Here is a 13845-nt window from a genome sequence, read left to right as displayed (position 1 = left end):
GTTTGAAACCAGTCATGGTACACAGTGAGTCCCAGGCCAGCCTAAGACCCTGGTTCATAAAAAAGGAGAGAATTCTGTCTCTGAAGTAGGTATATGCCTTTGGAATATTTTGTGTGATGAAATGGTAGTTTTCTATACTATAGCAATGTCAGGGGTAAGTATAGAAGGCGGTGGCTGAGCCAACTGTTTTGATGTAGGCATCTTTTTTTTTTTTTTTTGGAAGAAAATCTGGGTCCTTAGACTTGTCTATTTTGGAGACAATGTCTCATAGATGAATTGAGTAAACATTCTCTTAAAGAAAACAGTTGATGGTATTTCTTGTCAGTGGCTAACTTTTGAACAAAGCCCAGAATTTTGGGATCCATTTTTGGCATCCAGAAGTGAACTATGAAGGGTCCTCCTGACCCCTGTAGTGACACATTTCTGATTTCCATAACTCAGTAAAATGACAGCTGACAGATGAGCAGATAGGAAACCACACACAGGCAGAAAAAGTACTGGAACCCTGAGCCAGACCTAAGGATATACCAGGGCATAACGGCTCATGGGTAAGAGGCTGGAAGCCATACTCTACAGGCCCCTTAGGAAACAACTGGCTGCGCTGGTGCACGCCAGTGCTCCGGCAGGAGGTTGGGGTTGAAGCTAGGGTGGAAGGAAGGGGTGGAAAGAAAAGAAGGAAGAAGGAAGGAAGGGGAGGTAGAGGAGAGGAAGGAAGAGGACTGCAGAGGGAAAGAGGGAGGGAGGGAGGGAAGGAGGATGAACCAGTTCACAAGCTTTAGTGTAGTACTGAAGAAGACATACACTGACTGAAAGGGCTAGGGAAATGCTCCGTCTCCGGACCAACTACAGGTCTGTGGGAGCCAGATTTTCTTGACAGACTTCAACCCAAATAGCACATTGCACCAACTAAAGGCAAAACCAGATCAGAATCAGCTGTTGTCTGCTAAAACAGACATAAAAGAAATTTACAGAATACTTTAAGCCACTTGGTAAAATTCTGGGTTGGAAATTAATGACTTTTTTCAATATAAAAATATGTTTTTATGGGTTGGGGATACAACTCAGTGGAAGAGCACACACACACACACAGACTTTTTGTTTGTGATGGGGGGTTAGGATTGATACTTTTATCTGCTGTAATGAATATTGGTTAAGTTCTCAGGTTAAAATTTTATATACTGAATTTGAATAGATAGTTTGCATATAGCAAAGCTCTCTGGGTCTTCAATAATCTTTAAGAATGTAGATGGGGGCCGGGCGGTGGTGGTGCATGCCTTTAATCCCAGCACTTGGGAGGCAGAGGCAGGCAGATCTCTGAGTTCAAGGCCAGCCTGGTCTACAGAGTGAGTTCTAGGACAGCCAGGGCTACACAGAGAAACCCTGTCTCCAAAACAAACAAACAAACAAACAAAAAGAATGTAGACGGGAAATGAGGCCATAACATTTGGGAATTTTCTATTCTAATAAAAACAGTGGAAGAAGAAATAGAAGAGGCATAACTATTTAAAAAAGACTAAAATTTAATTTGTATATGAAAATATGCCTAGACACCGGCCAAACAGCCCTGAGTTATGACTGGAACGTTTCTCACTACGCAGAGCACCCTTTCTGTACACTGATTAGAGAGCACAACGGAGACCTCACAGTGACTACAACAGTGAAACATTCCTGTGGAAATTCAATTACGGCGACTGTAAGTATCTCTTCAGACTTTCTAGGCTCCTTAGTCTCAGGTATAGTTTTACTCTGGTCTCAGAGAAAACTTCAGTGAAGAGGTGCCACTTGTGGATGTTCCTGACTGACTGTCAGAATTGAGTTTTTAACCTTAATGCTGCTCTCAGTGGAAATTGTTACAAATAATCAAAAGATTTTTCACATCATTTGCAGGATTATATTGGTTCCTATTGTATCAAAGACATTAATTATTGAGAGTGCTCACAAATCAATAAGATAGAAGTCGGCTCCCAACAAGATAGAGAAATGAGGATTGTTTTAGAAAAATAAAATAGGAAACAACATATAAAAATATTTTTAAAAGAGAGAGGCCCAGTAAATGAATGTGCATGGCACATACACACATATACAAACAGCTCCATTTCCTTATGAAAGAAACGAATACAATTAGCTACACTTTTATCCAGTGCATGAGTGAGTAGTTTCTAAGGGATGATTATTCCATGTTAGTGGCAAGGTGTTCCCATTCACTCCTGACAGGAATGTGTGCAGGGTTACAACCACACTGGGGATGGTGAGGGAGTGGTTACCTTCAGCCATCTGCAGCGATTCATTTTCAGGGAACAATGAGACTTACATGCCTGTTTACACATGATGACAGTGTGGCACTCTGTCATCAAAGTGACAAATCAGAAAAAATCCTGGTACACCCTACAGTAGAACAATTAAATTAAGTTCCAAGGATAGATATAGACAAGAACACAACTTTTACAATCCTGTTTTTGAAGTCTGTTTAATGATATGGAAAATCTGCATGAAAAAAATGTTAAGGCAGTGCAAAGCGAGGCTATGCTATGCACAGAGAGCGCTCATTGACTGGGTAGGTGGGGGACGCAGGAGGTGGAACCAAACATCAACACTGAGTATTATTTATCATCATCAGATTTCTTCTGGATATATTTTGCTGTCTTGAAATATATTTTTTAAGTCAGGAAAAAGCATTAGCATTGTAAAAAGAGAGGCTTGCATTCTTCAGAGTTAACCAACACATGTACAGGTACAGTCTGTTCTCCAGGCACTTCTGACTGCGTTATTATCCGTGTAGAACACTAGAGAAACACTAATATTACTCACACATTATGGCATCCGACTTTACAAGGGCCTATTTTGCTCTGCAAATTTATCTCAGAAGAGAAAATTGCATGTGCCCATATGTTCTGGTGCAGTGATCTCAACAATGAATTAAAGGCCAAATCTAGGTGCTTATATAACTCGGTTAAAATTGGGAGTGCCTGTATGAAGAGATGCAATTATCTCTATTACAATGGGCCCTTATTCCTCTGCTGGGTGAGAGGCATCTGTCAAAGATAAATTCCCGGCGTGTTCAGAGTCCCTTTATCCTCCCTAACAAAAAACAGCCCAGTGCAATGGCAGTTGAGTTGCACAAAACCAGTGTTCAGACTTCCTGAGAACCTTGTCTTGAAATCAGAAGTTAAATTCCTGACCTACATCAACCTTAACAAACGCATTCCTCTTCAGCAAACAGGCACACATTGATTGCAGGGTACTTCAGGATAAAATCAAGACCCGAAGTCTGTGTATTTCTTTCATGAGTGTACAGCTAGAAGGGTTTTATTTTCCAGTTGGTATTTAAGCAAGGAAATCTGGAGCCTGCTTATCTTCCTGGCCTTATCTCGCACCCAGTATCTACCCGTCCCTGAAGACCAGAGCCAGCCTGGATTACCAGATTCCCTGCATACTCGCCATCCTTTCATGTCCAAGCCTTGCTCAGGCTGCTAACCCCCCATAACTTGCACCCCTCAGATGCCTCCAGGAAGCCTGTTTCTGCCTAACTGGTAAACATCCTTCCTGAGAACTCCCACGGCATCTCACATATTTTCAAAAGAATTCTGCAGAATCCCTTGGTGATACAATGAGAAAGTTACTACTAGAGCTGTTTAGATTCATGCCCTCAGCCCACTCACCAGATACACCACCCGGGGCTTAACTTCTGATGCTCGGACTTCCCAGCTAGGAGATGCACCTTCCTGATAGTTTCTGAGAGAATTAAACAATAAAATTCATACAAAGTACCCAGCGATGCACACTTAACAAATGACCACTGCCTTCCTCCAATGAACCCTGCCATTTTGAGTAATTTTGTAGCATTTGTCATTTTCCCTGGCACATGTACATAGTTGTGTGTGCACACAACAGCTACAAATCTCATGGAAGCAGAGATGTTTGCTCAGCTTTTTAGTCGTTTACCACACGAATTCTGTAACCTGCGTGTATGCAGAAGACATTAAAAATATTTGCTGGAAAAAAGTATATATTTAAACAGTAAAACTGTGTGTCGGAAAACATTTTTTTTAAAGAAACAAGAATAATTAGGGCACTATACAGCATTTCTCTGAGAGTAACTAATTGCAAACAGACGTATCAGTGACCCAAGTCCCTATGAACACAATAATAAATGTACAGGGTGAGCACTGCTGTCAGTGGTCAATCTGTTCGTTTCCTACCTCCTCGATGCCCATTACCTTCGAGCCTTTGGATCTCTTCAGCTGTCACTTCCAGTGTTTGATCTGACAGGGAAGCGACTTGAATGACCTGATAGAAAAGAATGAAATGTGTAGATGTGTGCATATTTTTATTTTAAACAAAGGCGATTCTGTCTTTTACAAAAGACGGGGAAACTCCAAACATCAAAGTCATCTTGTTTTAAGAAGCTGTCAGTGTCCTGACTGGCAAATCTTATTGAATTTCAGGCCTCTTAACCATTAGGATGGTAATTATCCCACAGATGAATGTTCCAGAAAAAACAAAATAACAAAAACAACAACAAAAAGAAAAATCATTTAAAACATTAAACACAAGCAGCACAGTAAATAAAGAAAGAAACAAACAAAAATGTTATGGTATCAACACAGAAGCCCAAAAGGATCAGTTAGGATGAGAAACGTGGCTGAGAGTTACAGCCACTTCTTCACAGAGTCTGGTTCAGCACAACACAGTATTTCTTGAAAACATGATACTGACCTATAACAACACAAAATGGTGTCAACATTTCCCTGTACAGTTGAGAAATAAAAGGAACTGTGGACATGTCTTAGCACAATATTAGTTTTTAAAGCACTGTCCATAAGGCCCTAAATTCAACTGGAGTCATATCAGTAAACCTCTTGGTTGGAGGTCATAGAGACACCCTGTTCATTATTTTTCAGAAAAAAAAAAAAATGCTTTTTCAGAAAATGCTTTGCCTGAAGTAAGGAAATCACGCCCAGCAGAGCAGTCTGGAAAGAGGCTCAGGGACAGAACAGGGGAGCCTTTAGTTTTTTGTTTTGTTTTTAAAAATCAAATAATCTAGAATTGAGGATTTTAGTTTCTAAATTTAAGTGTGCGAAGTAAAATAAAACCTAAACCACAGATCTGGTTAGTAAGAATAGGATGCAGATGTATTTATTTTAAAGAGAGGAATGCCACACTGTCCTTTTGTGAACACCACCTCCATACACACCCGTTCATGCCGTCATGGTGAGATATGAAGGCCAGAAACCACTCCATGAAAAAGACCTGAGAGATAACTAGAAATACCCCTGTAGATCAGCACAAAGCCTTTACTCCAACAGGAAAACCACTCAACTTACCAGCTGGGCAAAAGTGGTAACTTTTAGTCTCTTGAAAAGTTCATCTTTTTTGTATCTATAATCTGAAAAAGCAAAATACAACATGCATTTATATGGGTTCATTTTGCTCTCTTTGGGCTAACATTTTTTTCTAGTTTATCAAGTTATATGGTATCACTTTCAAGTCATGAGTGTGCTTTTACACAGATCATTTGGTTTTCACAGTGTCCTCAAAAGAGGAAAGGTGGTATTTTCTCCATCTTCCTGTGCCTTGGCTGACTGAGGAGCCTTCCCCTAAGCTGTCTCCACCATGGCCGCATTGTGTGGCACGCATTCTTGTGGGCTGCCTCACATCCTCTGCAGAACAAAGCGAGGGATAAACAGCTACATTTTACAAACGGTGACAGAGACTAGGAGAAGCTGAGTGGCCTCAGGCCAAACAGCTGGTCAGGCATTTATACCCTGCCGTTCTGACTCTGACTTCAAAGAGAGCAATCATCTTATCCTGTGGCTGTAAACTATGCCAGAGACCTGAGACATCACTAGTGTGTGTGTGTGTGTGTGTGTGTGTGTGTGTGTGTGCATGTGTGGGTGCATGTGTTCTAGAGGTGTGCTGTACAACAATGAGAACACACAATACTTTTTCAATAACTGCCCACTTAAAAATGATTTGGATGGTAAATTATGTTTTGTGTTTTCACCACAACGAAAATCAAATCAAATCAAAACCAGTCTAAGCAATCTGTATTTACTCAGTATCATCTTTACAGTTTTGAAATATAACTCAAGTGAGGACGCGTCTACTGTTCCATCAACAGCTCCTTGTATCAGCCAGACATGGTAGAACATTCCGTAACTCCAGCAACTGGGAGGCAGAGACAGGAGGATCCCGAGTTCAGGACCAACCTAAACTAACAGCAAGATCCTGTCTTCAAACAAAGAAAAATACATCTTTGTACATCTCATCGAACATGAAAACTCAATCTCACTTTTCTAATATCTGCTCTGAAGATTTTCACCAGAAGCTCACTTCCTGAAAATTTTCTAACAATGATGCTAATTTTAAAGCTCACATTGTTGAACTCTGCCCGCCTTTATCCTTCCTTCCCGTTCATGGTTTTTACACTGGTGCCCAGGGCTCCTTAAAGACCACCTCATTATTTCAGAATTACTAAAGGTTAGCTGAATAATTGCCATGGCCTTCACAGAATGTCTCATAAACCAAGACTCCTAGCAACGAAGGAAAGGACTAAAGGTGTTTAAGATTATTTACTTGGTGTTACTAATCAGTTCCATGAATTCCCCCAAAACTTAGCACAAACCGGATGGTTGCTTTGGAGGGTAATCTAAGCCTGATTTACCAAATATTTTAATAATTAGTCAGGAAATAATACTACCTTAAAACTAACCATCTGTTAAATATATTATGGCTCCTTCTTACAGGGAATTAAAACTTTTCTATTTTAAAATGTCTTGAAGAGAGCAGTTTGGCAAGTAGACTATTATTTCTAGAAAGTTCTTAGAGCAGCTTCTGCTAGATAAAATAGTTAATAAATGTGCCTGGATGCAAATCTCAACAGGCTGAGTAGAGTCCTCAAAAGAACAAGTGAGTTGCTACAACATTTCCTCCAAATTGCTACCAACTTGCCCACCCAAAGCCATTTTTGAAAATCAAGATAGCAAAAAATTAGACAATGGGAGAGCCAATATCTTTCAAGGAGCTTAGATTTTGACATGTATCCTTTGGTATTCTTTTGGTATCATTACATAGCTTGAAATACCTAAGGTATAATATATATATATTTATATTAAAATCCCTTCTAGCTAAGCACAGATTATACTGGATAAGTACCATGCTTTGTCATAGTCTGTAGACTGTCTTCTGCACAACCCTTGGAGCCCACCACATCCTGCAGCTGGGGCATCACATACCTGGTTCTGGCTGAGGAGAGCCGTCAATGGGACTGTCTGACATGGTTACTTGGAGATACAAGACCAAGTCAAAGCCTTGTGCAGAGTTTTCAATTTTATAAAAAAAGGAAGGCTTGGGCAGCTCTGTCAGTCTGTCCTCTCAAGAGAGAACACGGCTTTAAGAACGGAGTTTCTGCTGCTTGGGCTCCTCTCAGACTCTGAAGGACACAGATCACCACAGCTCAGGTACACGAGCGAGCTGTGCTTCTCTAGTGAGTTGAGGGGCTGAGTTGCCCTCTCTCGAGTTACTGGAAGGACAGAGACCTGACTATCTAGGATGTTTCACACTGGGTCCAACTAGTGTCATCTAACCACCAGGCCCCAAGAATGGGTTTTGTCAGTGGTCAATAGCAGAGAGCATCGCTTTCTCCAGGTATAGTTCAAAGAATGTTCAGAGTACAAAAGATTCTGCATTTCCAGGGTTCTGTCAAAACACATTACTAGCAAAGAAAAGGAAGTCGAACTCACAGAGGAAGACAAATCAAAGAGAGTAACAGAACAAGGTTTGTGATTTCACAGACACTGTGGCATCTGAGGTGAGGCCTGCAAAGAGCTGGGCTAGAATGTCAGGAAACAAGAGAACACTTGCCACAGAAAAAAGGGGGAGGGGGGGAATGCAGGTGCCAAACCAGAGTCTAAAGTGTTTTTGTCAGGATGAGCACAAAGCATCAGGGAGGCAAGAGGAAGCCCGTGACTTCTAAGGAAGGAAGGAGGGAGTGTGTTCAAGGATTCAATTCCAAGAGTGGTTCTTTGCAGGACATAGTCTCCATTTAAAGTTTGGAGACTCTGAAAACCATATTGTGCTCTTAAGAAATGTTTTAAAGTAAGGTTTAGCTGATCTGAGTGGAACAGGACATTTCTTATGGGACAAATTCCTGGTACGGACATGTGAGCTCACATCTAGCCCAGATGGAAGGGAGCTGAAGGAGGCCACAAACCCAAATAGAAGCAGGCCAGCTGGGTGCTGCCTGCCTCACGTGAGCCGAGGATGACGGCAGGGCAGTGTCGGTGAGTAAACAGGATTTTCTTTCAGAAATTTAATGCATCTCATATTAAGACATAGAACTGACCTCATGTAAAATGAATAAGATGGATCCTGAAACATTATATACTAAATATGTATTTTGAAATCTCCATAGAACTTAGTCTTCTTGCTGAGTGTAGTGAAATTAAGAGTGCAGAAAACTGCCCCCTGGCTGCATGTGCTGTGGATCTCCTACATTGTGCAATTAAAATGGGACATTTTTTTTAAACTAAAATTATCTGCTGTATCAAAAAAAAAATTCTGGTGTATTTCAGAATTGTAATTTCCCTCCCAAGAAGACGCATGTTAGCAGAGCCAAGTGCTGTACTGAGGTAAGAGAGCCTGCACTGAGGTAAGAGAGCCTCTTCCTGTTACAGGCCAAATACCCTGGCTCTGGGTTCTCCTGCTTCACACCAGTCAGATCCATCTTAGAAAACACATGTTTTATGTCTTCTTTAATTCTGGCTCCAACATGTACATTTTATATTGATTGATTTTGGGCACAGATTGAAAAATGACGACTCTCTGTGAGAGCAATACATTCAGTGACCAGTCAGACATCTCTGTAGAAGATTAGCTTCTAAAAGGGATATACATGAAATATGGTTTTTAATTCAAAGAAAATAGACTGCAATGGATGGCCAATGTAGAACACTAAGGTCTGGTCGGCTTCCTCAGACCTTAGTCTTCATGAACACTCACCTACGAATATTTATAAAAACATTATGGAGAAAGCTCTATTACCCTGTCTCGGGTATGGACTGAATAAGAAGACTGGGCATCAGACAAAAAGACCACACAGACTGCAGTCCAACAAGACCAGAAGCTTGGGCTGTAGCCGTCTCCATGTTCTAACATTAAGATCCCCTTCAGGGCATAAGTTGGTTAGCTACAGGGTGTCTGCCAGGCTCACCTGACCACACAGCCTGCCACACATGGCCAGATTGCAACGGTCAGGAAATATCAGCTGATAGAGAGTAGAGTCCCATCTTTCCTCCCAGGCTGCGTCAAGAGTAGTACTCACTTTTTTTAATCTCTTCTAGCTTCTCAATGTATTTGGTCATGCTGCTACCTAGAAAGAGAAGGCAAGTCTTAGGTAAGCTTTACTGTTGGAAAATGAGAACCACTGTGGATCAGGATGGGAGTAAGCACCCCGTCAGTGTGTGCGTGTGTGCGTGTGCGTGTGCGTGTATGTGTGTGTGTGTGTGTGTTAAAAACAGCCCTTCAGGTTAGGTAGTGGCAGCTGGGGAAAGGGAACCCATGAAGTCCTCAGGCAATACAGATGATTGTTTATAGCCTGCTCCCCCTTGTGTGTCCTTTTTAGAGTCAGAGGTTTTCTTCCTCTGTCCATCCCCCATAGACTTTTGTAGTTAGATGTACAGAGGAAGATGAAGAAAGAAGCAATCGTCTTTGAATGTCTAAAATCTGCTTCTGTGGCTGCCCAGGCAACTCTTTCGACTCCATTCTGTCTCTGTGGCTTTCCCTTCCCTTCCCCCACTGTGTGTTTTACTATTCATGCTGATGCTGCAGCCTGCACCAGCCCACACAGTCTGGGCAGGAGTGCTCATCAAGGGCTTGGTGTGCCGAGGCCCCACTGCAGCAGAGCACGCCCGGCCCTCGTGTTCTATGGGCTGGTTCTACAGCACTCAGCACTAGCCAAGGTGGTTTGGAGCGTTTTCATGCTTTAAAACTGGTCCATGATCATTCTGGTTTCCAAGTGAATTACATTCTAGCTTTCAAGCCAGGGCTCTTATTATTATTATTATTTTGAACCGAGTGTGCTGCAATTTGATTTGATTTAACATGGCAAGTTCTATCTTGCACCTAAATATGGTAAATGAAAAACACTCAAAAAATAATTTTCATTTCTATAGTTTTGCTCCTCTTTAAACCATGAGACTCAGCCTAACTTCAGATCAAAGTAATGCTTTCAATGAATGACATAAAATCACATTGCAAAGCACTGTTCTGAATTGTTCTTCATGTTTGGGTCAGAAACTGAGGAAAAAAAAATCCTGTCTTAAGCCCCCAAATGTATTTTTAAAATCATATCATGCTTACTTTGTTATTGAAAATTTACCATGGTTTCATCACAGAGTAAAAATCCACTATTTTAGGCTTTTTTTTTTTTTATTAACTATCATCATTATTTTAGACGGTTTTTAATTTTAGGACAACGTCTCTATCATAATAACAATGCAGTGTACCCCTAAACTCAGATGCTCTCCTTCTAGGGGCTCAGCGGCAGCTGGGTGCTAAGGAGGCCGAAAGCCTCCAAAGAGACACTGAGTATGTGTCAGACGACCCTCCCAAGCTACCAAGAACCAGATGAAAACCAAATGCATCTGTGTTAGGAGCTTTGGGTTTTTCTTTCTTGGGTCAAAGCTCTCTTCCTCCTTTTGTGGGGAGGATATACAAAGGGAGAGAAAGAAAGAGCCAATACTCCTTAAATGTCTAAAATAAGCCTTTTGACCAGAGAGCTGACCCGGGAATTCCACAGCAGAAGCCACTAACTCTTCCTGGATCCCCACCCCTCTTCCTACTACAGCTCTGAACTCAAGCGTGGACTTGCCGGTCAACACAACGAGGCTCTGAAGAAAAAGCCAATTAGTTTGCTGTTCAGCATCTTAAGGTCTTATCCTTAAAACACTTGACACAGGAACCCTAGTGACAGGCCCCTTCCTGTCTCCTTCGCTGTGTGTGGTTGGAAGTGGCAGTTTCTTTGGGTTTAGGGGAGCTTCAGGCAATCTAGTAAGAAAGCTTGGAGGGAAAAAAAAAGCCTCATCAATTTGCCCAGCTATGCAGCAACTTACCAATTATTTGAGGATTAGTGTTCCCAACCTCCTGGTTTCTTGTATGGTTCAGAGAACCACCTGGGTCTTCTACTGTTCTATTGTAACTGGTAGTGAAGATTGAACCCCAGGCTTCCTGCATGCAAGGCAAGGACTCTATGCTAAGCAACAGCCACAGTTCTGCTGTGGTTTTAAAAACATCATAACCTGTAGGAAGTGTTCCTTCTTTGATCACAGGACCATCTGATGCTACAAACTCCCTAAGGAATGGAAAGCAACAGCCAGGCTCATTTATTTTATCTTTTATTAAAATACTGCAGTTACAACTAATACTGTTTCTATCAACAAACTATCTGAACTTTATTTTTTATGTGTGTGTGTGTGTGTTTTAAAATTCTGCAGTGCTGGGGATTGAACCCATGGCTATATATGTATTAAGTGAATGCTCTACCACTAAGCTATATGTCCATTCCTGAAAGTTAATTCCTAATTCCTTCACTACCAACATTTCCTGTAGGTTTGCATAGCCCTGCATCTTATATCAGCAGACCTCCACCGGGAGAAGAGCTCCCCCCCAACCCCCATCATTTGTTTTTCCTACTGAAGGAAAAAGGCAGAAAATAAAAAACCTCTTGTATTTCTACAAATACCTGAGGAAGTTATGAACAAATCCAAAAGAGGTAGTAACAAAGTAACGAAGGCTCTTTAGAGCCTTTCGCTCCTCTCCAGGTTGGAGTAGAGACGACATTGCTGGGTTTTCCACTTGGCAGAGGACTGCCCCCCCCCCCCCCCCCCCCCCCGCCCTGTAAGTATGCACAGTGGCACTTGATCACCCGTTTGCTAGGAGTGTGTCAAGTAAGCGCTTTGTCTTACTACATCTAATCACAACAGAATTACAGGAACTGGAGGAACTTCATAGGTCATTTATTTACAAACATGCCTTTTATACCAGAGGAGCCTGAAAAGCTATCAGAGAACTAATCTTTTAAGACTTTGAAAAATCAAGTATTATTGCCAAATTTTCCTAAATAAGACTAATTAAAAAGCCAAACAAAGGGAAAGCAAAGCTCAGCAGCCGTCCGCGGCCCCACACTGGACGGAGGGCTCTGAGCTCCAGTGTGCATGCTGCCAGCAGCCTGCCTGCTCTGCCAGCACAGGTTTTTAACGGCTTTCCTTGAGCTCGGCTAACCTTCATTTTCTAATGTCCCTACACTGGCTTATCCAGCAGGAAGTAGCTTTTCCCTCCCCACACTCCTACAGCAAGCAGCTTGCCGCTCACAAGGCATTTATCACTGACTGGACTGCCTTATCTACCTTCTTCAACAGACAGAAAGCCCAAGGCTATTTATCTGTGCATATCCACAAGCACAATCACAATCTTTACTCCTGTGTTCTAGTGTAGGAGACACTAAAAAAACATTGGCTGGGTGAAATATACTATAAAACTCTACAGTTTGAAAAGTCCTTAGAGTAAGTTATTTTACAATGTAAATGATCATATCCTGATTTGGCTTGTGTTTCACACACCCGGTTTTCTGGTTTTCTTTAAATGATGAAGTACAACTTGATTGATACACAATTATGTTCCAGGGTACACATATGCGCCATTGACCCAAGCAGCTTAGAAATGCCTAAGGTGATATTTAGCTTCTACCTTGTTTACCACTGAAGTTGCAATGAGAGATATCTAACAAAAGTTCCCCAATCTGAATCAGTGGAAAGAAACAACTCCATCAGTGTCCCTGTGCACAGACAGAGTGCAATCGATTCACGGAGTCACTCACTGCTTTGATTTTTTTTTCCCCATTGTGTTCCTATAATTTAATAACGTTATTTGTACTGAGCATGTAACAAAAGCCAATGATTCTGAGCAGCAGTAATCTAGAGAGGGCAAGATTTATAAGGCAGGAATTCAGTTGCTAAGAGACAGCTCCACGGCTTTATTTTTTCTTCAATATTTCCCTCCTCTATGGAGAAGTTCTTTTGGCTCAGAAGGAGCAGGAAGCGTGAAAAGAGGCACAGTGGTCCTTTGTTAGCCCAGATGAGTTATATGTGGGTCTACAGCTTTCTGGTTTGTAAAAGCCTTTCACATACATTCCTTCCTTTGACGTAAGAGACAAATCAAATACCAAATAAAAATGAAGTACATGTAGCCTATAATGAGCTTGGGTGCTTAAGATCAAAACTATTAGCGAGTACTCAGGAAAAGTAAAGACTAATGAAGAGAAAAGGAAATGATTCCTTCTGCAGATGTAACAAAAGGAAGGTGACATCCACAAAGATGAAGTCATGCTCGGAAGACCAATGGAGGAGGGCTGCAGGATCTGAGAGCTGCAGACATGTCTAAGATTAAAAAACGGCACCGAGAGAACGATGCTGATACGAAGAGCCGAGCGCAGGGAGAATGGGCTGCGTTAGAGCACACACACCGTCAGTGCAGCCTATGGCTGCAGAACACAACCCAGACACAGTGCTCAGAACCCAGAGCAGGGACAGGACAAAATGCCCACGGAGGTGCCTCAAAGGCCAGCCACAGGCACAGTCTGGCGATGATGACAAAGGCAAAGGCAAAGATCCACCGAGGCACCTATGAAACAAAGGAAATGCTGGGAGCTCAGTGTAATTCTGAGACATCAGCCACAGCTCTACCAGGGTACAGGTTTCTGTGAGAAGTGGAGCCAGGAGTACAGAGACAAAAGAGCCTCTCTCTTCTAAGAGGAAGGGACCAGTCTTTCAAGAAGACAAGACTGCCACA

General features: G+C 41.9%; 1 protein-coding gene across 7 annotated transcripts in view; it reads right to left on the bottom strand.

Moving 5' to 3' along the window:
* The window catches only part of Cep41 (centrosomal protein 41), a 39796-nt gene that overhangs the window by 8260 nt on the left and 17691 nt on the right, over window positions 1-13845 (bottom strand). For 3 of the 7 annotated variants that reach the window (XM_034519494.2, XM_076913577.1, XM_034519498.2), the window contains exons 3-5: window positions 9323-9370; window positions 5325-5386; window positions 4200-4287 (exon numbers count right to left, since the gene is read on the bottom strand). In XM_034519494.2, the coding sequence (XP_034375385.1) occupies window positions 4200-4287; window positions 5325-5386; window positions 9323-9370 (198 nt within the window). The remainder of the gene's footprint in view (window positions 1-4199; window positions 4288-5324; window positions 5387-9322; window positions 9371-13845) is intronic. The other 4 variants (XM_034519495.2, XM_034519499.2, XM_034519496.2 and 1 more) reach the window with 3 other exon arrangements.

Source organism: Arvicanthis niloticus, chromosome 15 (assembly GCF_011762505.2).
Source record: "Arvicanthis niloticus isolate mArvNil1 chromosome 15, mArvNil1.pat.X, whole genome shotgun sequence".
Taxonomy (NCBI): domain Eukaryota; kingdom Metazoa; phylum Chordata; class Mammalia; order Rodentia; family Muridae; genus Arvicanthis; species Arvicanthis niloticus.
The sequence above is the reverse complement of the archived record's forward strand: the minus strand, read 5'-3'. Positions and strand labels throughout refer to the sequence as shown.